The following is a 27,771-nucleotide window of genomic DNA, read 5'->3' as shown; positions in this document are numbered from 1 at the left end:
GAAACCCTGACACTAATGTCAATCATGGCTGCCCCCATCAGAGCATGTCTGCATTCTTATTCGACCTTCAACGCTTTAAGCCTGTTGAAGCTTCGAACAGCAGTTTCACCTTTCAAATGTGTGCCTATTTATTCAATTACAAGAAATAAGTCATCTCTTCACAGTCACAGTAAGTACTTTTACATACTATGACATCAGCTCAACAGATCCCCGGTCCCATTCCTGATTCCTGCATTTGCATTATTCCGATTCCTTCCGTTCCCTAGGCCTAGAGTTCAAGTTCAAATTCAGGTCAGATTGGTGTGAGAATATGAATCTACCATGGGAACCCAATGAAAAATGATCTATATTCACTCCTTCTTCACCACCTGCTTTATGCATATTTTCACCCACAGGCCTAAACTTAAACTTCTACTCAAGCTTGTCACGAGTCACAGTCACTGACTGAACTCTGAACTTTCACTTTCCCACCACACTGAAAGTACGAAGGTGAACGCTTGGATTATTGCCAGACAATAGTCCTTTGGTATAAAAAATAATTAGAATCGGATTGAGCTCAATGAAACCTATATCGTTATAAAGTGGTTTTTGACGCGATTCTAATGATACCAAAATTGTGAAAATCAGATAAGCAGCAGAAAAAGTCTGAAAAATGGTCTTCTAATTCTAATTCTATTTGCATTTGTTGTTATTTACTGACGGATTTTGTGACCTGAAACTTTTGCATTTCCCGTAGTAACCACCATTTGAATTTCTAAAATGGCCGCTAAGATTTGAGTAAAGATTGTGCTGGAGCGAATTTCATGGATGCGGTATACTACAGCTTTGCCCTGAATTTACTTTAATTTAAAATTTAAGATGTTGTGGGGAAGATTTTATGTCACTGATTATTGTGATAGGTTTGTGTTGTTGTTGTTGTGTAAGTGTTTTGATATGGTATGACTGTCGTGTCTTGATCAGGCTGTTGTGAGTAATCTTCATGTTGTGTTTGTTCACTGTCTCCCGCGTAAACGTGACGTCATCGTATCTATTCTATAAAAGCTCGCGACACCCTTCATTCTTTCTCTTGACCACAGCCTTATTCTAAGCAGACAACATACTATCTTTGCCTATCGTAGCATCTTCGAAGATCCGATCCGCCATACTTTTGGTATGTTATATGAATCAGGCTAGACCGATTCCTGAGGTGCTCTAGAGCATTTTTAACCGCCCATATATGTCCTCTACATAAATGGAGAACGCCCACTTCGGTGGAGACTTTTTCTGAACTTTTTCCTTATTTTGTACATCGTGAACGAGATTGGGAAATCCGTTCACGACAATGCTAATTAAATCACATGCCCTCACTGAAATTTTGATTTACATATTTCTGATTTTTTAATTATCCAAAGCTAAATTATACCTTGTTTTATCCACAATCAAAAGATTTACTAAATTGGCATTGATTTAAAAATAAACAACACCAAACGATAGAGTAATTCCTCCTGAAGAAAATAAGACATTCATATATGATCCATCCATAAACAAAAAATCTATGGAACTTTTTCTTAGACCCATCACTCAATAGTCCAATAATTTGGATCACAGCCACTAGGCCATTTATCAGCTCACTGCTGGTGTGCCAGATGGACGTTTACCAGTTTCTAATTTACTCAAATGAATAAAAGATAGATGGCATTAATGTTGACCAAAACTATTGATTAACTAATCTTTTTTTTTTTTTACTTTTTACAGAAAACAGCTGGCCAACAAAGAGCAGTGGTCATGGCTTGATCTTAAATAAGCATGTAAAACCTTTGGCCTGGAGTCATTCCTTTCTTGCCTCACGTTGTCTTTATAGTACAGAGACTGAGACAAATGAAGAGGTTATGGAGGACGAGTACCACTCCATCATTAAGGACACAGAGAGAGGGAGAGGTAATTAGTGTAATTTTGTTACATGCCTTGTTGCTAATGGAGTTAATACTCTGTGCCTCTTCTTTTAGTAAAGTTAATTTTAGTAAAGTTAAGTACAATTGAGCATGGTTGATGACTCAGTGGTAGTAAAGGTAGTAGCACTTTGGTCTCTGCATTACTTCATATGACTTAGGCATAATAAAGTTATGAAGTTGGAGGTGCTTGTTATAACAGCTTCCTGGGTTTGACAAAAAATGTTTACATGGAATATTTTCCTGGGCAATAAAAATGTTCTCATGTGATTGACGGCCACACCCACAAATTTTCCCTTCTAATTTAATTCACACCATTTTAATATTGATAAACATTTATACCGCGCATCTACCCCTAAATGAACAGAGGGTTCTGTGTGTACTACAATAGGTTTTTGTATAATCTACAACATATACAGGTCGGTAGATTTTGAGGCAATCACTTTCAAGGTCATTCTTTTTTTTATCAAAGGTTTAACAAATGCCCTTTTAAGTGAGTGAGAAACATGTCCTGACCGTAATGAGTGGTTTATTATTTCTCTTATAAAAGGTATCAGTTCATCAACACAATGTTTTAGAGGCAACGTTTGCAATATATCAAGGCAACAGGATTTATCGGGACTGGAGAGGATTATACTTTTTGTATTTTCTTCTGAGATTTCAATAAAAGACGTCATATGGTCAACACAAAAAGAATCAATTATATATATATATATATATATCTATATATATATATATATATATATATATATATTATATATATATATATATATATATATATATATATATATATTATATATAATCTTATTTTCACTTTCAGGTAATACAGACACTCATGAGTTCCAGGCTGAGACAAAGCAACTTCTGGATATTGTTGCAAAATCCTTGTACTCAGAAAAAGAAGTAAATTTGATTTTATTGACATGACATACTGACTGATCAGTATATAGTTTTTTGTGGGTTTTTTTTTTCTTCTTCTAATTTTTCATCAGCAAATCATAACAATTCTATTAATTTTGAATGGTTTGATGTGAATCAAAACATTATTTTCCTTGTCTACTTGATGAACAGTTGACTGAATTCTGTCATTTCCTTTTTTGATTTTTTTTTTTTTTCTTAAACATAAAAGTGTGAAGTAAAATATAATTGGAGAACATTTGATTGTGAATAGAGATTTAGTTCCAACACTATTTTAGAAAAATATTATATTATTATAGATAGTTTTTTTTTTTTTTCCCCTAATCTGTATTTATTGAAATTTATTCATAGGTTTTCATAAGGGAGCTTATTTCCAACTCCAGCGATGCTCTTGAGAAATTACGTTATTATGAGTTGACTGGATCTGAAGTGGAATCTAAAGATGGACAGTTGGAAATCCATATTGCCACAAATGATGACAAAAAGACATTCACTATTCAAGTAAGTTTTCAGAAGGCTTCTCAGCACCATTGAAATTGTCATCTTTCATATAATTAATGTGATTATTGAGTCACAATAGAGGATCGCCGTATTGTCAGAGGATAGCATTTTAAGATTTTGATTATAGCTTGTAATTGTGTGTCTTACTCGACTTATTGCTTTTCATCATCAAGGTCGTCCGACTTTGCAGCTTCGGCTGTTATGCAGGTCAATTTTGTGAGAAAAATCCACTTGTCTCTATTCTGTGCTACCATTTTCAGTGATTCCAGTTTAATTTGTGTGATGTTAGTAACTGTGTGTTGTCATTTTTGAGAGTACGGGAAACAATGTTGGTTAGGTCTTCCTATGACTTATTTTTCCGTACTACTTAATCATTGTAGTTATCTGCAAATTTGTAAACAAGTAGAAGACAATAAATACACTGTTAACGGCCAGGTACTCGTTTTACACTTGAGTACATTGAGAGAATGTGAGTGAAGAGCCTTTTCCAAGGACTCAACTATGCGCCGAGCGAAGCTTGACCTTCCTATCCGAAAGTGAGTGTCATACTACAAGACCACATAGCCGCACAAAGAAAGCATCTCTTTGTAATTGTATTTTATGGTATTTATATTTTGATATCATCTATTTATTTTCATGATATATTTTGGCCTGTTTCTGTTATGTGTAAAAAACTGAAAGTTTTTATTTGTACTACTGGACACATTTTCAATTTTATCATCCGATATCAGGATACAGGAATTGGGTTGACAAAGGAGGAACTCATAGAAAATCTGGGAACTATCGCAAAGTCAGGGTCAAAGGTAATCTTATAACAGTAACCATTCATGTTTGTTTTTCAGTATGTGTAAGTTAATTTTTAAAAAGTGAAATCATTCTTTCTCATTCATGTAAGTCTACTTATTGATAAAGTGATTGCTGTGATCTTCTTTTCAGTAGAATAAACTAGCAAGGAGAAACGATCGCTGCTAATGTATTGACAAAGCGGGAATGGCCGAACGCGATGTGGTTCATTGGATTAAAATCTCAATATCTCTGACTCATATGCATCAATTTCATAATAAATGACATGTCTAGTTGCTAAATTAATTTTTCTTTTTTATGGTATATAACATGTCTGTGTTTTATTTTTATTTCTTTTAATTATCGTTTTGTGAACACAGTATGGTTCGTTTCGGATCGCGACCGATAAAGTTCGAAGGCCGTGGTTGAGGTTTTGTAACTCCGCACTTAATTAAACCGCTGCAGCTCATTTATTTGACGTCGCATTGTTTTCAAATTTGGCGACCAATCAGAAGAGAGTTTGCCCTTTGTCCCGGTGTTTTTATTTTTCGGATAACCCGTATGTGAGCTGCGCGGTCAATTTGTAAAGTTGAAGAAGTTTTACTCGAAGCACGCACTTGAGGAGCCTTGAGGATTACCTGAGCCCGATAGAAGAAAGGTAAGTGTTTATTCCTATGTAATTTTTATAAGTATTTATTAATTTTTAGACCCCTTAATTTTAAAACGAGTGTTGATGTTTTCTGAAAATCGCTGGCCGACTGCGCTCACTACGAAGTGTAATCTGAGTCCATTTATCGAGTGTAATGACGTCTTTTGTGTTGACGGTTATCGAGCTTCTCATTGGTCCAGAACCTTAAAAGTTCTATTAATAGTATTTGGACCTTGAAAGCGCTCCGTCACATTTTCTTGCCTTTCTTGATAACTTTTTTGGTCTAATTGTTTTACGAAGTTCAAAAAAAATTGTGCATTCTAAACACAGTTGTTGAAATATTGAGTCGATTTAATTTCTTGACGTCAAGGTAATCGAATGTAATTATTCTTTCTCATTGTTATTGCTGTTATTCGTACTTCGCGAGAACGAATGTGCGGGTAGTAGTATCATCTCCATTAATTTGTGCGTGTTTTTGATTTGTATTTATTTATTTTATGATGTTTGTCCAAAAACTGTTATATATCTTAAATTTGCTTATAATTGAATCAGTTTGAGCCTAGATTGTCCTTTCTCAATCTTTCATAAGTCAACGGATGCATTCAAGAAGGCAGATTGCCAATATCTCTCTCCTCATTTCATCACGAACTTTTTACTTCTACGATCTCAGTCTAAGGATTTAAAAAAATAAATAATTGCACCACAGTGACCAGTGCCAGCGATTTATAAAACTATATCACAGTGGTGTGCACTTGAGAAACCGTTGACTTTCAATTATTTGAAAATTAAATTCTTAGGCAGGCACTATTATTTTCACTGTGTCAAGGCCACGGGAGAAACCAGTCAAACATCGAAATTAATTGTTTTGTTTTAGATTAGATTCTGCTTATGAAAGATCAAAAATGATCAATCCCTATTCCAGTTATTTTAAATTAAATCTCCCCATATAAGATATTCTTTGTTGACTTACACATTTCGTATTTTATTGCTTTTAATGTTTCTCTCTCTCTCTCTATCTTCCCTCCCCCCCCCCCCTTTCCAGCTATACTTAAACTTAAACCATGCCACCCAAATCCAGAAAGTCAGCTGATTCCAACCTTATTGGTCCACACTGTTCAGCTATTGGTTTGAACAAGACCAATCTAGGAGTTCCCTCTTCAGTTCAAATTGACTTTGTTTCAAATGGTGTCATCATTGAATTACACAGGCTTCTAAAACTGTCCAATTGCAGTGAACCAAGTCTTCTTCTCTCTTGGCTTTCTCCCTTTGGACTCAGTACAAACAGTGAGGTCTTCTTAGATTGTGTCAGTGCCTTGTGTCAAAAAAGGGAGCACTTAAGGCGAAGGAAGCGACAAGATGACATAGTCCAGTTGGAGAGAGAGGAGTTCAAGTTAGATAAATGGACTCCTCTTATCAATTCAGAACTGCAGCCGCCTCCACCTCAGACTGAGCCAGCCTTACCAAGTGAAAGAGATGTATTAATGCATTCAAACACGCTGACGTTTGAGATCAATAAAAAGAAGAAACATATCGCCTCTCTGGAAGGGACTGTTTTGAATCTGAGAGATGAGATGTCGGAGAAAAGGAAGGAGATGGGTCACTACGGACCGTCAAATGTAGATAGAAGGGATGCCCGCCACAAGATGGCCCGTTTGGAACGGGATGACATGAAATCTCAACTTGCCTCTCTTCAGACCCAAAATGCCTCCCTCACCTCAAAAGTTAAAGACTTGGAGGAAACACTTGGAGACCTTAAGGCCAAATGTCACAATAAACAAAAGATTGTGTCACATTACAAGTCCACCATACAAAAGTTTAGGCGTCTTCAAAATTTAAGCTGCAAGCTTTGTCCGGGCCTGAAGAAGGTTATAAATAATTTAACACTGGAAAGGGAGGCTCTAGAAGTCCAGTTGGAAGAAGTTAAAAAGGAGCAATTAACAGTCACAACAAGGAATGGACAAGGCACATTTACACCAGAAATGAGGTCATGTGTCTTAGAATTGGTTGGGTTGGAGGTGGCCACAGGAAAAGTCAGGGATGTTATAAAGGCTGTATCCAGTCATGTTTTTGGAGTACAATTTTGTGATGATGACCTCCCCAGCAAGTCAACCTGTCAGAAAATTGCTGATGAAGGGCATGCCATTGCTAAGCAATATATTGGCCGACGAATGAAGGAGAGTTCATCCTGGGGTCTGCATAAAGACGGAACCACAAGAAGAAAAGTCAAGATCCTGGATACTGCTGTCTGTCTTGATAATGGGGTGACTTTGTCTCTAGGTTTTTCAACAGTGGCTTCTGAGACAGGCCAAGCAATTGCTACTGACAGCATTAAAAAATTGGAAGAAGTTGAGGCGGAGGACAAGGATTCCCTCTCTAAGCTCCATTATACGATGAGCGATAGAGCTGCCAATGAAAAAAAAAGTAATGCCATTTTTGCTCAATGGCGCGATAATATCACTAGAGATAATTCAGTTCCTGCTCCGAAGCTCAAACACTTTTTCTGCATGGCCCATGTCTTGCTTGGCTTCCACAACGAAAGTGTAAAAGTGTTAAAGGGTGTCCAGAACGAACTCGCAGAAAATGGACGGATGGGCCGGGATTGTCATCCAGGATTCAAGACCTACAGAATGTTTGAAGCTGCTCCTCGTCTGTGCGTTTCTGTCAGCAATGCTTTTGCCCCCGTTGGAGATCATCTGGGTGTTCGTGACATCTGGAATGCTTATTGTCTTGAAAACAATATTCAGTCCCTCATTAAAAATTATAAGGACAATAGATTCAACGCCTTATTCCATACCAGTGCAGCTACTATTTATCACCATCAACATTTCTTACACATTCTACAGAACATAAAATATCCAAACAAAAAGCTGCAAGCACTCCAAAAAGATCTGGAAGATGAAAATCTCATGGTCATCATCAAGGCACTTGCTATTATGTACATCAAAGTCACAGACCCCTTTTGGACCCTTGTTACATCAAAATTATCATACCTCCAAATACAACCAATCATCAAGCAACTGCACTCTGATCTCCAACACTTAACACAGACACCACAATCTATAGTTACAGACACATCAATTCCATCATACAACGCTACATGTCGCAATCACAACTTTACAACATTATCCCGTCAGTCCAAGAAATAGATGCACAACTCGAAACAGTACTCGGCACCCTCATCCATTCATTCCTTACACTTATGAACAGACAACTCAACACATACATCACACAACCTTTAACATCTGAAGATATTGAAGCTACGTCCTTTGCGCCAGCTACAAATTTGGTCTGCGAGAGAAATTTTGGAGATCTTGACTCCAGTCAACATCGGCGTCCCTCTGCAACCATGCATCACCACACTACGGTCCACCTCTTAAAGCGTAGCAGGGAAAAATTATCGAAATGGGTGGGCTCAATGAAATCAGAGCAGAAGACTTCACTGTTCAAAGAAGCCAGAAAACTTGCCCCCGAGCTCCGCAAACAACACCAGACACAGTTTAAAGAAGAATTAAAGAAATCCCTCGACAAAATTAAGCCTGATCAAAGACCTCCAAGGCAAAGGACAGAGCAGATGATGGAAGAGGAAGACGACGACAGTGACGAGGATGTTGCAGGAATGCCAGATATAGATGTTACCGTTGGTGATTGGGTTGCTGTTGCTTATCCAGATGGCTGGTATCCAGGTAAGCATACTTACGAATCAATCTTTTTTTTTTAGTTCAATGATATGCAGCCTTCTTCGAGGGAGCATTATTCCAAAATGTAAATATGTATATGGCAATATAATAATATAAACAAGACCGTAAACATATTTATGTATTTTTAATATATTATTTAGTCTTGTATTAATGTTATATTGCATACATTTTCAAAACACTTTGTGACTTTGAAAGTGTTGCGTTTCCTTGTCGTTCAACTCTCATTGCATTTTTGTCATTTTAAGTAGATTATTTGTATAGGTACTACAAACATTTATTTTGTATTTTATGAAAATAATATTTAGAGAGTTATATTTAACTTAAATCTGAGTAAAAATCGCAGAACATATCATTTTGGCTGTTACTTGATTTCTAATTTTCAAGATTACTAAAATGTTTGCTTTTTCTAATTTGTTTCATTTATTTTATTTTCTTTCAGGTCTTGTGGAGGGCATAGTAGATTCTGATGATATGTTTGACATTAACTTTGGTCACTGGTGTTCAAACAAAAGGGATTTGAAGTGGCCAGATGGAAAAGATAGGCACCCTGTGCATCGTAATTTTATTTTTTACTCCAATTTCAAGCTGGACACAAAAAATTGTAGGACATGGAGTATTGTCAACAGTTATGATAATAATAATAATAATAATAATAATAATAATACTTTATTGCATCCCAAAAAGGAAATTTTTTGTACAGACGTGATGATGCCATCAAGAATGCCTTCATTAAATTTAAGGCGGATTATTTTTAATTCTATTCACCCTCATTCCATGTCATCCGAGTACATCCCTTCAGGTAGGAAACATTTACTCCAATTTTCTGAATAACATATGAGTCAGAGGTAAAGTTCACATTTTATGTGAATGAAAATATTTTTTGAAACATTGCAATGATGTATTATCGAAGTGACGAGTTTCTCAACAGTGTATTAGATTATTCCCACTGTGTTGGGCCAAATAACCCCGTCATCATCATATCTTTTTCGAAATATGTTCACTGTATTCATCATTTCATTGATTTGCTCGAAAAAAAAGTTTCTCTTTTTTTTTTTTAAAAATATTTTTTACTATCTAGCGTTGGGTAATTATCTCCCTTGGAATTAGCCGGGCAGTTAATACCGCACCTTGCAGTTTACTTGCGATTGTTTTTTAGTGTATGTTTGTTTTCCTACTTTTTCTCTTGGTTTGGGTCGAGACTAGAATTAATGTCGGATATGATATAATCTTATTATGTCGAGTCGAATTATCTCCCTTGCTTTCAATAACAGTCTTTTTGACGTCACATATTATAGTTAAATAACATATTAACAACTTATACTGTGAATTTACATAAATATAGTTTTTAATTTGCACCCAGGACAATGAAACAGTGTCTATACAACCCAGTACGACTAATCTATGTTTAAAAATTATGTAATATTATGTAATTATCTCCCTTGTACTGCGTTAAACGGCCAATCTGACATGTCCAACGGTTTCCTCGCATATTTTTACCATAAGATGTGGATTTTCATTCCTTTATCTTTAAATTTGTCCTTTCTGGAGCTAAATTCCATGAAAAGCATAGCTTTTTTTACACCGTCTGCTTCACTATTATTTACTATTAAGCTTATGTCAATGTAAGCGCCCCGATTCTAAATTTCAACTGTTCATAACTTTTTTATTTATGGACCAATTTTGATGATTTAAAAAATGAGATGCTTTGTACCACAAAAGCTTTTTAATCAAAGTCTTTCTTTTATCATATTTGCAAGTTAAAAATTTGACCTATCCTTGCTAAATAAACATATGCAGAATGGTAACCATTTATGATTTTATGCAGAATGGTAACCTTTTATGATTTTTTAAAAACATATTATGTTGAAACAGCTACATTTTGTGATGTTAACTACAATATTATCTTATTAATTCTATTTATTTTTTAACATTATTAATAATCTATTACGTTTCTAAATCATTTACATTGGTTTTTAAATAACAATTATAAATTAAGGGTGTTTTTGTTTTTAAAAAAAACTTTTCTGACCATATTATTTTTATTGACTAGCTGTCATTTTTCAATTTGCACTTCCTTCTTCATGCTGACCATCATTGATTTTCTTCATGAAACTCAGGCATTCTTAGAACAGCTGCAGGACAAATCCAAGGGCAGTGCTCTTATTGGTCAGTTTGGAGTGGGGTTCTACTCCACATTCATGGTGGGAGACAAAGTGGAAGTGTATACAAAGTCTTACAAACCTGGATCCACCGCATACAAGTGGTCCAGTGATGGGTGAGTTGTAAAGTAACTCAATAATGATAGTAAATATGGCTAAAATATATTCCCCCTCAAGTTCCATGCCTGTCCCAGTGTTCGGAGGCTTCATGAACTATATCTCTCACTGATTCTGTCAGTTTACCAGGTGACTTTTCAATTAAGTCCATCAGCTGTGTTAACAAGGTTCTTTTGTTGTCTTGCCCTAGAACGTTTATCTTGGATTTTGTCGATCACCACCACAAACTTGTACTTTACCTTTTGCATTTGCATGTCATGTCCAAAGAAACTCAATTGTCTCTCAATTGTGGTCCTGAGCAAAATACAAAACATAAACGTCCCAAAAAATCAGCCTGCTTCGACAAGAGATGTTTTATTTATTTATTTATTTTATTTTTTTTTTTTGCATTTTTTCTTTCTGTTTTGACTGGCACTGTTCACACCTTTTCAGATTTTTATTACACCAGTGCTGTTCCCTTATTTGTTTCACTACTTTATATTGCAAATTTTTGTATAGTGCTGCTTAACTGATATGGGTTGATTTGACTTCGACAACAGATGCTTGTTAAGTCACTCAATTAAAAATTGTACTTTACTCTTGCACATTTCTCAGCTTTATCCATTCTCCAACATATGAATTTGTCTTACCCTACCTTTCAGGTCTGGCAAATATGAATTGTCTGAGGCAGAAGGGGTGGAGAGGGGTACTAAGATTGTGATTCACCTCAAGGGAGATTGTTATGACTACGCCAAAGAGGATGTCATCAGAGGTGGGTGTGTTTTGTTGGGTTTTTTTATGTTGATTTTTAAGGGGACAATTTTTCGTGTTTTTTTTTTATTATGATGATATTGCACCATTCCCTTAATATCTCCTGAAGAAGTTAAAAAAGGTAGAGGAAATTGGCAAAATTAACCCAATGCCTTGGCAATTTAAATTGTTTGGTGTCTATCTTGCATTATTACCATTATTTTAAAAAGAGACAAAGGTTGGAAAAGTAATGGACCCATAGAAATAAAAAGAAGTATGCTAATAGTAACTTGTACTCTCTAAAAAGTTACCCAAGCTTTTTTCGATGGTGGACTTTTGATTTTGTTTTATTCATGTGGAACTCCAGTAAAGTGAAAGAAAAAAACATAGAGATCGACAAATTTGAAGACAAGAAAAACTTCAGTACAAAATAACTTTTAAAGTACCAAAATATGATAATCCTTCTAAATTTCAAGACTCTAGGCTAGGAGTTAAAATTTATGTCAAAATATAACAGTTGAGAAAACAGCAGTTAAATCTGAAAGTAGAAATTCAATCCTTCCTTTGGATCACTATCAGATGTTGGGATTTAAGGTTTTTATGTATGGCATGAAGGTGCTGATTTCATGGGACAATCGGCTAGTATGGTGCATACTATTATAAAATTATGAGCACATTTTAGATTTAAGCACATGAATTGAATGAAAATGTATGGATTTGATTGTAAACTGTACTGTCGAAAAATTCAAGAGATCTAGCCGTCGTCAAAGAGGGGGGGGGGGGGGGTGTTTGTTCATTTTGAAAGAAATAATAAATGCAATATTGTAGCGATAACAAGCGAACTTTTGTTAAGATTATCTGCTGCACTGAACTGATAGATGGAAGGAAAAAAATATAAGTCATTTTCCTTTCATCCAATAGAGGTGGTGAAAAAATACAGCAACTTTGTGGGCAGTCCCATCTTTTTGAATGGAAAGAGAGCCAATCTTGTCCAGGTAAGTTTTTTTAAATACTCATAGTAATGTGCAAAAATGAATATAATTGCTTCAAAATTGGACAAAATATCAAACACGGCATATTTTGGGCTCAAAACCCATCTTAAGCCAATGACAAAAACATTTTAAAAAGACCTATAATACATCGTGTTAGATACAGATAGATGGCAGATGCTGTTAATGTATAAGGTTAAATTGTTTTAACTTATTTTGTCATTGGCTGAAAAGGGGTTTTGAGCCCAAAACATTTCATTTTTAGTATTTTGTTCTATTTCGTATATTACTTGTTACAGTCCACAGATTCTAGCAGCTTATTATTCACTTATTCACTCTCTCCCTGCTTTTGGTCTTCGTTGTTTTGACTGATTTTGGCATTTATGTTAAATTGTTTTAAAAAATTAATTTTCTAGGTGGGTTAAGATATTTTTGCTGTGTTTTGGTATTTAAATGTATTTTTTCCTTAGCCAATTTTGTTTTTATTCATAGATTTTATATTTGGCTCTAACTCAATTAGTAGAGCACTCCACTCACAGCTCACAACCAAAAGGATCAATTTTGAATCTTTATAAAGTTAGGTGATTTCTTTTTCTGTAACTTTGTTATCTGGGCAGTGATTTTGCGGTGGATTGTATTAGTTTTAGAGAAAGTGCATCTCAAGAAGTCTAGCATTCTATCTAAAAGGTGACCAACAAGTGTTATTGTCCACTTAACACTGCTTAAATATGATATTGTGATTCTGAAAAATCTATATGTTTTAGAAATATACATTTTTCTTTAAGAATATTAAGAAGAAAGAAATATCAGAATTAATCAGGGAAAAAAATAATTGTTTTAGCTTTTCATCAAAGTAAGACTTCTATTTCACTTTAATTAATGTTGCAACCTCTAATTTGATGTTTGATGCAGGCACTGTGGACACTTGAACCCAAAGATGTGACAGCCGACATGCATGAAGAGTTTTATCGGTTCATCGGGAATGTCTATGACAAACCTCGCTACCATCTTCACTACAAGACAGATGCTCCGTTGAATATCAGAGCTTTGTTTTATGTGCCCGAATACAAACCAAGTGAGTCCTCAAGATAATTTTTTCATTTGGAATTAAAATGGATATCATAACAGACCTCTGCTTTCTGGTTCAATAGATAGGTTTTCCATAAGGAATTTAACACATTTTAACAGACCATTGTTATAGGCTGAATACTAGATGATAGCTGTATTAATGGCACAGAGGTTAATAAGAGGGCTCGTGTTGTATTGGAAAAGTGGCCGGGGGAGGGGTGATTTGGTCTAATTTTTTTTCATATTTAAAGATTGTTCTCTTACACAAAGAAATGGCAATTGACAGCAGTAAAAGTTTTAAGAAGAATAAAATGCAGATTATTTATCATATGTTTTTGATTCTGTTAGTCTCCAATATTTGAATTTCTACAGCTATGTTTGATTTGAGCAGAGAGACAGATATGGGAATTGCTCTCTACAGCAGAAAAGTCTTGATCATGTCCAGGGCTAACCATGTCTTGCCTAAGTGGTTGCGATTTGTCAAAGGTATAGTTTTTTCTAAAAAAAAAAAACTACTAGCATATAAAGTCAAAGGATGTATATAGCATATTGTTTTCACTTTTGAATCTCATCGATACAATTTATCTGGTTGGGAAAGGATTTTTTTAATTTAAAAAAAGACAGTTTGTAAATTTTCTTTATCATTTTATTTTTCAAGCTAATAAATATGTGTTTTAAATGGTGAATTAATAAAATTTCAAAGTAAATCTTGATGTATATGACATCAGGAAATAGAGAAAGAGAAAAAATTAAATTTTGAACTCCCTTGAAATCCAAACTTGAATCACAGGGAATTGGCAGTATAATGTCTATTATTTTAGAAGACGTAACTGTGGAGTATTTTATTGCCTTGATTTAGCCGTGAATAAAATTGACACGAAATCTTACATATTATAGTCTTTTTGATTACATATTTCATATTTGTTGTCCATGGCAGCTCTACAAGAAGCAGTCAAACAAAGCATAACTATATTCAACACAGTCTCTTTTAAGTTAATAATGATTTAAAAAATAGTGGCATTCTCATTTAAGATTTGACCACGCTGATTAATTCATCCTTGATCCAATTTGTTCTTTAAAACTTTACAACTAAAAATTTTTTTATTTTTTTTTAGAATAATTATGTGGAGAGAACTCCTTTATTGAATTCATAGTGGATTAATGAGAAATTCTCATTAATGTTTTTATGTAGGTGTTGTTGACAGTGAAGACATTCCCTTGAATCTCAGCAGAGAACTTCTTCAGGAAAGTGGACTCATTAGGTAAATATAAAACACTTTATAGGTAATGTTAATATTTTTTCGTTCTTCATACAGAAACACAGACGCAGTCATGTTGAGTATTACTGTCGATGTGCATAACATATAAATCATTTTAAAAATGGGGTGATTTCCCATTAGCCCTGGGGTGATTTCCCATAAGAAGTACCATTTGGTTATTTACATAAGACCTTATTCTTTTTTTCTTTTTTTTTTTTTGGATGACTTTCTTTTTTTTTTTCAAGAAAAAGATTGGATCTCTTTAGGGGTTGTTCTTCTTGAACTAATCTCCTTTATCTTCAATTTGATTATGCACCTTTCATCTGAAAGACTACACGAGAATTATTAACTCTAAATCTAGCAGTCATTTGTGTTGTGCACCTGCCTCCTTTCCTAAGGTGCAGCTTTGGGATTTTGTGGTAATACTTGTAGTTCCTTGGTTCATGACCCACTCTGGGTGGTGTATAGTTGACTCCGTGCAAGAGGCTCTTCACTCGAGTACTTTCACAGTACAAGTGTAAAATGAGATCGTGGTTGGTAATAATGTTGACTATAGAAAAAGAAATATAATGCGTTACCAATGTCATGTCTCGTCCTACTTGTTAAGTGGCTTGCTGTCCCTTGTAAGGCACTTTGAGTACTTAAAATGGATGTTGTGTAATGTAAACGGTTAAGTTATTATGTTTCTACATGTGTTGCATTACAGGTTCATTTGTAAGATTACGAAAATGATTGTTTGCAGGTTGTGAGAGAATAACAAAAGTTGAAAACAAACCCCGGTGATGAAATGCCATGCTGTTTTTGCCTTTTCTTCCCGTGTGGGGAAGGAAGGGAGACTGACTTTTCCTGAAGACAAAGCATGGGGCCATCTGAGGGGTTGTTTTTTATTTTTTTGTTTGTTGTTGGTTTGAATTTTAAGAAAGGTACCGGTTATTCGATTGATCATTCATGCCTGTCTCCAGCACTGATGAAAGTGATTGAGGAGGCTTTGTGATTTTTTTTGTTATTTTTATATTATTTATGCTATTTCATAATTCCAGTCAGGATTTACTTTTTTAAAAGAAGAAGAAAAAGAAAAATTCTATATGACATTACGTATTTCCTCTCTTTTGACAGAAAACTGCGTCAAGTTTTGTCGAATAGAATCATCAAGTTTTTCTCTGAGCAGGCCAAGAAAGACAAAGAAACTTACATGAAGTTTTACGAGGACTATGGGTTGTTCTTTAGGGAAGGAATTGTCACAGAACCAGACCAGGCCATCAGGGTTAGTGTTTGCATCAGTGTGTCATTCTTGCAGATTTTCCCAACTCTCCCGATCTTATTGGGAAATTCATGATATTTGTTCTTATTTTAGATTTCCCTAATTTCCAGCTAATTATAATGCAAATGTTACTGTTTGAAGCTTGGAGAAATGAATACCGTAATAAAAAGGAATAGAAGCTTCATTTTAATTTAATTACACATAATCTGTTTTTGTATATTTAATTGAAGTTTTTGTTCCATTTTATTATTGTTACTATTATATCCCAATTTTAAGAGCATTTTATAATTGTAGAAAAAACGTCTTCATTATCATCAACAACAGCATCATCATCACCGCCACCATTTTCACATCTTCATCTAAATGCCAGATTTGCCCAAAATTTTTAAAAGAATTTTGTCTTTGACAGGTTGGCAAGTCTTTTCCTGATACCTGTCATGTTGTCTTTGGGCCAGTTATTACTTTCAGGTCAATGAATAGAAAAATTGGTAGAAGAACTGCAAACTTAGTTTGCCAATCCATAATGCTGGACTTGATAAAACATTTATGTACATTTTTATGTCATTACAACAAATTAGGAAGACATTGCCAAGCTGCTTCGGTTTGAATCATCCAAACTTCATCCAGGAGAGCTGACAAGTCTGTCGGAATATGCAGAGAGGATGAAGGCTGGAGACAGAAACATCTACTTCCTGTCAGCTCCAAGGTTTGTTCACAATGCCATTTATATTTCTGACTTCTCAAGAAAACAGTTGAAAGATTCATTGTTACATCTTGTATCAAAGTTTATAAATGCTGAGTTTGGTCAGTGACTGAATGGGTGACAATGATTTTAAAAATTGAGGGCCTTGGTAAAATGCTTTACATACATAGCCTAGAGCTTCCAACTCACATTCTTTTGATTTGAGGATTTTTATTGGGTCTTCAAATATCTTTACAAGATTTTTATTTTTTAATTGATTAATTAATTAATTTTTAAAAAATGTTATATAAATTTGGTGATGTTTTCATTAGCTAAATATATCATTTATAGATTCTTCATATTTTTGGTCAAATTTTATTTTAAAAAGGAGGCCAACTGTCCCGATTTGGCAATATGGAGAAAAAGAATTTTATTTTTTTTTAAATTAGACTGTTTGTATTTAAGGAATTGGCCCTGGCGTGTATGATTTTTTTGACTAGCAAATTAGAACAAGGAACAGTAAAATAGAGTATATCTCTAAATAATTAACATAGTACCATTTTGGGTCATGACAGTAGTTCCTGTTTTAGCTCTTTGAAAAGTTGGCTGTTATGCTTAAATGTTTAATATCTTTTCATTTTGATGAATTAAGTTTTTTTTTTTGTAATGCCTTTCTGTAAAGCTCTCTGGCTCTCTTTGCACTCATGTAAGAAACGGATATGTTTCCCTTAATTTTCTTTTTCAGTGCATTACAGTATCATGAACTGAAGTGGTTTCTTGTTAATAGCAAATCACAATTCCCCCAGACCTTTAGACTTGGGTTAAGAGAAATCTACATTTTCTTGCACTTTCCTTGTATCAGAGACAGGTATACATTATAGTGCTCCTCTGTAGTCAAGTAATCTACTAGAACCCAGAATGTCTGTATTTGTTCTGCTTCATTTTAACTGTAAGATATCCACCAGCAGATCGAAATTCATGATGTAGTGACCACTTTCGGTTCATATTTTTGAAACAAGATGGAAACTATTTGGACATAACTTAAGGAGAGACAGAAATATTCAGTTAATAAGGCAATGGCGTTGTTCTTTACACCAAGCTGACATAACAAACACAAAGGCAGATCCATAACAAGCATATACACTACGATAAATAAAGACCTCAAGTGCCTAGATGACACACTAGAACTAAGATGTGAAGAGGATTTAGAACACCTGAGATCCATTGCAGCAGACCATCATCAATGGAAAGAAGCTGCCAAAGCGTCCCAGTCGGAAGATTAGGAGGCGATACGCAATAAATCAAGTAAGTCAAGTATGATGTAGTGACAGAGCCAGTGGATCAACTCTGTGTGGATGTGAAGATTAGATTTATTTATCATGGAGATATTGTGATAGAACTCAAGAGTTATCTTTAATGTCTTTCTATCTCAAGCCGTCAACTTGCTGAGACTTCCCCATACTTTGAGGCCCTAAAGAAGAGAGACATTGAAGTCCTTTTCCTGTATGAGGGATATGATGAAATTGTTCTGATGAACCTGGGACAGTTTGACAGAAAGAATCTCAAATCTGTGGAGAATGAGCTTTATGATGACAAAGAGGATACAGACACTGTTGATGACAAAGGTAAGGGAGATAAGTCAAACCATTTACTTGGGATATCTCTAACTTTGTTAATTATTCTATTAAATGTTAATCTTCATCTTTCCCCTTTCTTTCCAAATAAAATCCATTTGCTGGAAAGCTTAACTACTATTATGAAGTTATTTGAGCATTGATGCACTACAGACTTTCAGAAAGAGAATAGCACCATAGTTCTTATTTTAGTTTATTTTATTTTATTTGTTTGTGTATGGGAGGAGATGGTTGGGTTTTATTTTAAAAAAAAAAAAATGATTTGCTCAGTGTTTGTTTCTGTCAGTTAGTTTATGTAAAGGAGAGGAGGAAGCATTTGATTGTCGATTTGGAAGCAAGCAGACTTTCCACTGTTTCCGGACAAGTTGAATACTTGATGGAAATTAAAATTCAAGTTATTTTGTCAGCAACAATAAATTACATTTTTATATTGCCATTTGCAATGCTTTTTCTAAAAGATATATTCCCGAAAATGATAGGTTTGAATTTTGTTTGAATAATTTGTTTTTTCTTAATACTAGAAATAAAGCGAAAATAAATCGCAAATTACAACGTTGACATTTGTTTTTCTCTGTTTTTGCTGATTATTTAAATAATTGTTAGGAGTCCATATGGCTCAGTTAGTAAAGCGTTCTCTTCTGACGTAAAGGGACAGAGGTCAAGCCTGGGTTTTTGGACCCCTCTTTCCATCCAGCTGTATTTTGGTAGCTGGGTCTGTTAGATTTGGTGGAAGTTACTTTGCAAAAGACTAGTGTCCTATCTAAAGAGTAGTAAGCAATTGTCTGTTTAATGCTTTAGAAACCTTGGTAAACTCTGGCTCCATGTGTCAAACGGCTCTGAAGGACTACTTTTTAAAAAATGGTTGTTGATTTTGTGTCATTTAAACATTTTTTTTTTCAGCTGAAGGCAGTTTGAATAAAGATGATGTAGATGATTTGAAGATTTGGTTGAAGGGGACACTACTCAATCGGATCAATGATATCAAGGTGAGTGACTGGTATCATAACAAGAGATAGAAGCGGTAGGGAACTACCAGAAGACAATAGAGAACAAATCAAATAAAAACTTTCGTGGTGATGGGGAGTTGAACCTCAGACCTGACTGTTACATCATCTGTTGTTTGGTTTTATGAATTATGTATTTATTTTTATATTTATTAATTATTACCCGTATTTTAAAAATAAAGAAAATTGTTTAGTTTTTATTCTCTCTCGTGTCTTCTGATTCTTCTCCAAACCTATTTCTTTTTATTATTTACACGAGTGCTTGCAAGTGACAGAGAGAAACACTCAACTGAATTGTTGTAATGTGGAAATGTTGCTGTTACAACACACCTGCCATTTTTTGATATTATGCATTTGGGTAAAGTACTCACCAATGCTATCCACCAGATTGCGGGTGGTTGGATGGGAGCATCACCCTTGAATCATATACCTATGATGTTCGCATGGGTGTACGATCCGATAGTGATGTCGTTTCTTCTTCTCTTTACTAGCCTATCCTGCTTCTTTGGTTTGTGATTGTATTTTTTTTTTGTAAATCTTCTGCCTGTTTGTTCTTGGTTATTTATAATTTAGCTTATGATATCTTTAGATTATGATTTTGATTTACATTTGTACTATTTTTGTTAGATTGCTTGTTTTTTTGTTTCAGCGGTCTCCCATATAACCTCAATTGTGTTGGAAGAGACCTAAAGCAACAAACAAACAAAAAAATATCCACCAGATTGGTCATATCAACTCATAGCCATATCAGTCATAACAGCAAACAGAACAATGTGTAACCTTAATTATTTATATTCCAATTAAAGGAATTTAGTGAGAATTAATCACCTACCTGGCAGTCTAAAAACATTAACAAAGGGCTAATTGACATCATCTTCATTCATTCTATATAGATGACATCAGTGCATACAGATTTTTTGGTGTTTAGATTTTATCTGATATTTTATCAAGCTAAAATTTAGCAAGAAATTTGTGAAGACATTTCAAATAAAATCAAGTGTTTTGTGCAGTGAATTTCACTGTGCCTATTCAAAAGCTTATTAAAATTATATTTATATATGCGGGCTAAAATCATGCATTTTAGCTCAACAGTTTAGGTCACTAGTTTAGAGCAGAAAGAAATGAGTTTGGATGATATGGAAAATTTGCAATATATAATGTTAACCGGATCGACAAACCCATTTCTTGTTATGATTTACTGATTATATTTAGATTTGTGTTTGAATCAATTTGATTTGTTTGGCAGGTAACCAAAAGATTAGAGAACCATCCGTGCATTGTCACTGTCATGGAGATGGGGTCTGCCAGACATTTCCTGCGAACAACTCTGGCAGACAAGAGTCAGGAGGAACGATTGAGATTGTTGCAGCCTGTACTGGAAATTAACCCAAGGTTGGCCAATGTTTTTCAATTACAATTCTATGCAAAATTTATCACAAATGGATAAAAGAATTGATTCAACTCTTCCATATTATATTACAGAAAAATATGGTTGTTTCACTAGCCGTACTTATCACCAAATTTATGATTAGCGTGAACTATGTACAATTTTCATAATTCATTTCTTTACTTTACTGCTGAGAATTTTATACTTGTCTCACTCACCTTGGTTTTATTTATCATCAAGTACAATTTTTGCATATAAAAATTGAAATATTGGAGGAAAATTTATTCTATCTCACCTTTTTTTCTCTCTCTTTCAATATACCAATTTATTTCTAGTTTATGTTGTAATTGTTTTGAAATGAAATATGGAAATATGAAACCGTTATGTTTGAGTGATCACAGATGAATTGAATTTTGAAGTCAAAGCTATTACATTTTAATTGAATTATAAAGTTCCTATTTAGGAGTATTGTTTCGAAGTCAAAAAAATAAAAAGAAGAGGAAAAAACACAAAATCAAAATAAACCCAAATTGAGTAAAACCAAAGCTTATAATTCTGATTATTTTTTCCTTGAATTGATTTCCAGCGACTTCTTCATCTCAACATTTATACCAGATTATGCTAACTTACACTATTAATTTATATGAAGGCAGTCTATGTGAAAGCACAGATTCGTTAACTTATGTTATCACATGCCGATGTCATTTCTGTTGTATGAAGACTAAGTAGTTTTGAAAATTCAATCACTGCCCTTTTTGAAAAAAGAAAATGATATAGATTTTTGTAATATGTAATTGTCACTATTATTTGTTGTCTCCAGCCATCCTTTGATATTAAAGATGAGTTCATTGAAGTCTTCTGATCCAGAACTGGCAACTCTATTGGCTGAACAGGTAAGCAGACCCGCCGAATGTTAATCGAAGTCGACTCAATTCTGAGCATTTGTATTCGAGGACAGAGAGAGTTGTTGAGTGTGACATTGTAGGTGTTTAGGCTGAAGAATTTTGATAATCTTCGTTTGAGTGGTTTTAAATCTATTCACACTAGATTAGGGAAGAGCGTTTCAGTCTTTGATAGTGCTGGGTGCAAATGAATATTTGAAGATGTTTGAGTTTGTAGATTTTACCCCCAGACCCCAACCCTAAATACCTCGGCATTACATTGGACGGACAACTAAACTATCGCAAACACATTGAAGGAACTGCAAATAAAATCTCAAAGAGAAACAGCCTGGTGAGAAAACTCGCAACTACCACCTGGGGAGCCTCACCACAGGTGCTGAGAACGTCTGCTTTGGCACTGTGCTATAGTGTGGGAGAATACTGTGCCCCTGTTTGGATGAGGAGCCCACATGTAAATCGCATTGACATCCGATTGAGAATCAATGAGAACCGGATGTCTCAAGTCAACTTCAACTCAGTGGCTCCCAACACTGAGCAGCATTGCACCACCAAGTTTAAGACGACAAGATGCTAATCAAAGGATGCATGCAAGAATTGACGAAGCCACAGACAACACTCCCATAAAATCAATCGTAAAGGGGGCACCTTCAACAACTAGACTTAAATCGAGAAGACCTTTCCACCTAACAAAAATGGCAGGCTTCAGTGTGGAAGAAAACTGGAGAGAAGTGTGGAACAGGGAAACCCCAAAAGGAGGAAACATCATTAAAAATCCAACCAAAAGAGTGCCTGCATTCAATAACGCCAGGAAATACTGGATTTCCTCAAACCGCCTCTTAACTGGATATGGCAGAACTGCATCAAATATGTGCAGATGGAAACTTGGAAACAGTGATACCTGCCAGAAATGTCAGGCAGCCCCAGAGACCAGCGATCACATCGTCCTCCACTGTCCAGTCACTAAACTTGAAGGTGGCTACGAAACCATCCTTAGGGCAGAGGAAGACTTTAGAAGCTGGGTTGACGAAATACATTGGAGGTGTAGCCATACGCTACTACTACTAGTTTGTAGATTGGTGTTTGAGTGGGTTTTTCTCTGAATTTGTGTATTTCGTTGTAAGTAGTTTTTCTGGTAAGATGGCTGGCATTTTATTTGTAATTTTGATATATCAGTCCTAAAACACATTTAAGTTATCAGTGATGATAATCTTCCTTGGTGTTCCAGGATTTTATGATTTTTTCATAAATGTTCCGCTGTTTTTGTCATATCAAACATTTTCTACTAAATGGTAGTTCAGGGAGAAAAAAAACAAAAAACAATATGCATTGTGTCGTTTTTTTGACACCTCTGCTCAATTGCATGAATTTTGGTGACACCCATATTTATGATGTTAGTCTAGACACACTGGTGCCAAATGTCAAAAGTGGCACAAGACACAAGGTGGCCATGGATGAGAAGATGATCGAAAGGGAAGGGGATGGAGCAAATGGGTGTAAATATTTTTGTACTTTTTAGCTGTAGTATGATAGTACATTTGGCGATGTTATAAGTTTTATGAGCGTCTTTTTTTTTTTTTTCTTCCTTTAAAAATGTTTTTTTGTTTTTTTTTGATTGTTCTGAATTTGTTAATAGAATTCATTACAACTTATGTCTTATTATAAAACAATAGAAAATAAATAAATTAAAATCAGTTCATAAAGTATTCTTGCAGAGTGCTCTCTCTCGCTCTCTCTCTCTCTCTCTCTCTCTTTCTCTCTCTCTCTCTCTCTCTCTCTCTCTCTCTCTCTCTCTCTCTCTCTCTCTCTCTCTCTCTCTCTCTCTCTCTCTCTCTCTCTCTCTCTCTCTCTCTCTCTCTCTCTCTCTCTCTCTCTCTCTCTCTTTTATTTTTTTTTTTTTTTTTCTTCTTTCCCTCTCTTCCCTCTTCATTTCTCTCTCAGCCACCCTTCAATCTTCATATTATGTTTATAGATATCATATATTGGTAATAGAGAGATAATATGTAACAGTAAATTAGGCTGATCGATTTAAGAAATGATTGTTTCAAGGCTTAATTTAAATTTGCTCTGTAGATGGATTATGTTTTGCAATTGATTAAAGATTCTTATTTATAAGCTGCATCACCACAAGGTTGCAGTAATACAGACACTAGCCGGGTTTGTTATGTAAAAACAAATTCCTCCTGGTCTTTTCGCCAAAAGTTTATCATAATCTCTTGATATACTGGGCAGCATTATAGGCCTCTAAAATGTTTAATTGGAAATGACAATTCTTTAAATTATTTTTGCAAAAGGTCAGGATTTGTCTGAGAAGTGCTTTAGAACTAGTAATATATTAAGTAATTATGAATAGCTATGTTATTTTTGCATTAGATTTGGGCTTGACTGAAATTCCGTCGGCTGGTAGATATTCCTCCTGAGTGATACATTTTATAAATAAAGAGTAGAAATTTTAGGCTAATATAGATTTTTTTCTTGAAGTTAGGATTTTTTAAAATATATTAAAACTTTTTATTTGTTGTCTGTGGTAGGTCTGATATTGTTGACTTACAACTTGTGAAAATTTGAATCTTAATATCACCTTTTGAAGGAATTCATGAATCAGTGAGCATGCTGGGTGGGGCCTTTGACCTTTATAGTGGATAAACAGGTCACTCTTTCTATATCTGTTTTCCCTTTTCCAGATTGCTTTCTGTCTTGGATAACACCAAGTTGATTTTGTCCTAACCCTTTTCGCAGTCCTTGGTTGAGAGGGAAACAGTCAAATATATTAGCTTTGGAGATGATGTATTTCTTCTTGTGATCATCTCTATGTTGTGTACTGTCATAGTTTTTGTTTTGAATATATTTCATTTTGTAAACATTTGAGTGTTTTCGTCTTAGTGGGATCCTGTGCTTGTGTCTGGATGGTACTTGTATGTGATCTAGAACTAAGTACACTAATAGTTTCTTCTTATAACCTACTTATATTCTCTACTTGAACCAGTTTCCTTTGTCTTACTTTTTCTCAGAAGCTTTTGATTGTAGATCTAATTTAAAAATATTTTTTTTACTTTCCTATCTTCTTACATTTTACTGGCGCTGATATTAATTTAAAAGTATTACAAGCTTGTAAAGCCCTTAAAAAGAAAGACAAACCAATGATCATAATTGTTCTGCACAAATGTTCTCTACAAGTTAAATCTATTTGATTCATTTATACATACTTTTCTTCTTTACTATCATCCACAGCTTTACGATAATGCTATGGTGAATGCAGGACTTATCGACGACCCCAGACTAGGGATTCAGAGATTGCAGGCTCTGTTGGAGAAGGCTCTGGCAAAAGTCTAGATAGGCCTGGTGTGGAAAGTTTACAAGAGGTCATCAAAGGATTACAACAGACTTCAAAGTAGAAGTAGAAAAGAGACAATAAAATGAAAAAAAATATAGAGGGAGATGGTGGAGTTCTGCCGTCTTAAGGAAAAAGACTGTAAGTGCAAGTAAACTTAGTCTTTTTCCTTTAGAGGACAGAGCTGATGATGCATTGTACAAACATTCATAAGATATGCTTGGCTGTCAGAATATTTTGTTATGTTTGGGTTTTTTTTTGCATGAGCAAGAAATTTTGCCCTAACTGACTAGCTCACTTAACAGCACTGCTCTGTGGCTGCCTCATGATTCATCTGTCCCTTCTCTAGATGGTCCTTACAGTCAAATGTGGTCCGTTACTTCAAACCATTATTACGTCAGGATGAACCAGATGCCAGGAAGGGATTTTAAGGTTAAAATGATGAGAGATGTAAACAATTTTGTTTTACTTTTTCAGTTTACTTAATTCTATTCATTCTCATCAGAAGTAAAACATGAAAACTTATCCATGCTTTATGGTTGTTTTTACAATGAATGATATTTTTAGCATCTAAACCACCCCGACATAATACCGTTTTGAGGTGATGGATCACAAATTTCCCTCATCAAATTTACGAAAGGCATTTAAAAAAAAATGTAAATCAAATATTGTTTTGTATTTTTGTGAAACTTTTCTAATTTCATGTTTTTTTGCTGATGTTTGAAAACCAGGTCTGATAAATGACATGTAAACCTGTAAAAGTTAAAGACAAGATGTTTTTTACGAAAAGTAGGTTATAATAACAGACCCGCCTATTTATAAAAGTAAAAATTCATAGTTTTTAGGAGATAAAAATTGTAGTCGCTATAACTTTATACATCCACAATTTACTTTCACAAAGAATCTCCCATAGTGGGCAGGGAGTTACATACTGTGTCTTCTATCCCCTTATATCTGTTTTCCAACATGCTTTCTGTCTTTGTCTTGGAATGAGATTACTTAGTTTTGTCCTGGCCCTGGAGTCCTGTCTGGGAGGGAAACAGTCAAATGCATAGTTATTGTTTTGGGAGATTATATTTTTTTCCTGGTAAATCATCTCTCTGTTATGTGGTATTATATTTGTTATTTTGAATGTATAATATAAGCATTTGAGTGTATTCCTCTTTGTTCGATTTTGTGCTTGTGTCCGGATGAGACTTATATAGGTGATCTCGAACTAATTACATTGGTGGTATGCTCTTGGAATCTACATCTGATCCCTGTTTGTTAAATCTGATCCCTGTTTGTTTCCAGTTCCCCTTTGTCTTACTTTCTCTTGGGTGCTTTAATTGTAATTCTAGAACTTTTTACTATACCATTTTCTTCCTTTTTACTGGCGCTGATATAACCTTAATGTGTTGCAAGCGCGTAAAACACTTAAAAACAAAAACAATTTCACAAAGAATAAATAACACTTCAAAATCCTCAACATTATGTAGTATGGCATCAACGTTCATTTTAAATAAGTTTTAATGACTTTGAGCTGGTCATAAAGTTGTGAAATTGGAACCAAAATTTCGTAAACTACGAATTTTTCGTAGTAGAAGGCAGGTCCATAATAAAGGCGTACATGCTGTTTAAAATGTTTTTCCTTTGTAAGTATGTAATCATTATTATTTTTGTTATGATTCTGATATTGCTTATGTCTGATGCTTGTTCCTTTTGTTCAACACTTCCGTTTGATTTTTAACGGAGCTGTTCCTATTTATCTGTATAATTCATTTCATCAATCAGATATGTTAAGTTGGTGTTAGATTATTGGAAATTGTTAAAGGTTGTATCAGGATGGAAAACAAACTTACACTTTTAGAAAAGCACCATTATAAATGCACATTGACAGAAGTGCAGTTTTTTCAAGGTAATTTAGTGAATATAAAGAGGGAAATTTGTATTTATAATTTATAATTCCCTAGTTTACAATTGTTTTTTTTTTTTTCCTTTTCGTTTTTATAACGATTATTTATGACATTATTTCTGAGAGGTGAAATTTTGTCAATTAAAAGAATTTCTAACTTTATAATTCATTTTTTGGTAACTATTTTTTTTTAATGATTAAAAAGAAAAGTATTATAGTACATTTTTGTTTTTTTTACCGAAATGTTTGTTGTTGAATTGTAAGCTGTTTTGTTATGTCAACATGCCCTGTTTTGCATTTTGACAAATGTTGCAGTGACTGTGAGACTTTTGATAGAATTTATGACGCATCCCAATTATTGTGATTTGAGTGAAGTATGTGATTAGTTGTAAACAAATGTGGTCCAAGAACAGTTTATTGTATTTATATTATCCTTTATTTTGATATATCATATCTTTGAGTGATGCTAATTGTTTTGGTTCAGTGGATGTGATTTATGTGTGTGTGCGTGTGTATCTGAGAGAGAGTGAGACAGGCTGAGCCAGATGTGAGTTTGACAATGTTTGGATGCACTCATGAGAGATGGTATACTTTAATAAAGATTTTTTTTCTTAAATGACATGTGTCAAGTCTTGTATATATGCAAAATCTGAACTTACGGTCAGAGTGGATTAAACATTTTCCAACTTTCCAACTTCCCAGGTATGAAAGCAGCAAAGAAATTGATGGGGGAAAAAGGAATAAATTGGAATATGCCTAGTAGGGAATGTTGCCGGCATCCAGTGATGATAATAAAAACATATAATTCTCGTAGTTAAGGATTTCATTCTACAAACAAATGACTGTAATGGGCTCTCTGTTTTTGAGAGTATCCTTGTTTT

At 34.4% G+C, this 27,771-nt stretch overlaps 1 protein-coding gene across 1 annotated transcript; it reads left to right on the top strand.

Annotated features, from left to right (window-relative positions):
* Nucleotides 1–27,506, top strand: LOC144970645 (heat shock protein 75 kDa, mitochondrial-like). Its single transcript, XM_078910475.1, has 18 exons — nucleotides 1–169; nucleotides 1,735–1,917; nucleotides 2,749–2,831; nucleotides 3,198–3,347; nucleotides 4,079–4,150; nucleotides 10,595–10,752; nucleotides 11,395–11,504; nucleotides 12,404–12,477; nucleotides 13,384–13,546; nucleotides 13,912–14,025; nucleotides 14,732–14,801; nucleotides 15,915–16,062; nucleotides 16,638–16,765; nucleotides 18,176–18,366; nucleotides 19,276–19,361; nucleotides 20,626–20,771; nucleotides 21,587–21,659; nucleotides 24,897–27,506. Exons 1-18 carry the CDS (start codon nucleotides 16–18, stop codon nucleotides 24,996–24,998), a joined length of 2,205 nt encoding a protein of 734 aa, XP_078766601.1. The 5' UTR covers nucleotides 1–15; the 3' UTR covers nucleotides 24,999–27,506.
* Nucleotides 27,507–27,771: the final 265 nt, after the last annotated feature.

This window comes from Berghia stephanieae, chromosome 4 (genome assembly GCF_034508935.2).
Source record: "Berghia stephanieae isolate SIO BIC M18660-M18661 chromosome 4, UCSD_Bste_1.3, whole genome shotgun sequence".
Lineage (NCBI taxonomy): Eukaryota > Metazoa > Mollusca > Gastropoda > Nudibranchia > Aeolidiidae > Berghia > Berghia stephanieae.
Note: the sequence above shows the minus strand (reverse complement) of the source record. Positions and strands in the feature narration are given on the sequence as shown.

Coding starts and splice junctions, on each gene's coding strand:
- LOC144970645 (XM_078910475.1), top strand. CDS start 16: ATGTCAATCATGGCTGCCCCCATCAGAGCATGTCTGCATTCTTATTCG. Junction 170..1,734: donor GTCATCTCTTCACAGTCACA/GTAAGTACTTTT, acceptor TACTTTTTACAG/AAAACAGCTGGCCAACAAAG. Junction 12,478..13,383: donor AGAGAGCCAATCTTGTCCAG/GTAAGTTTTTTT, acceptor TGTTTGATGCAG/GCACTGTGGACACTTGAACC.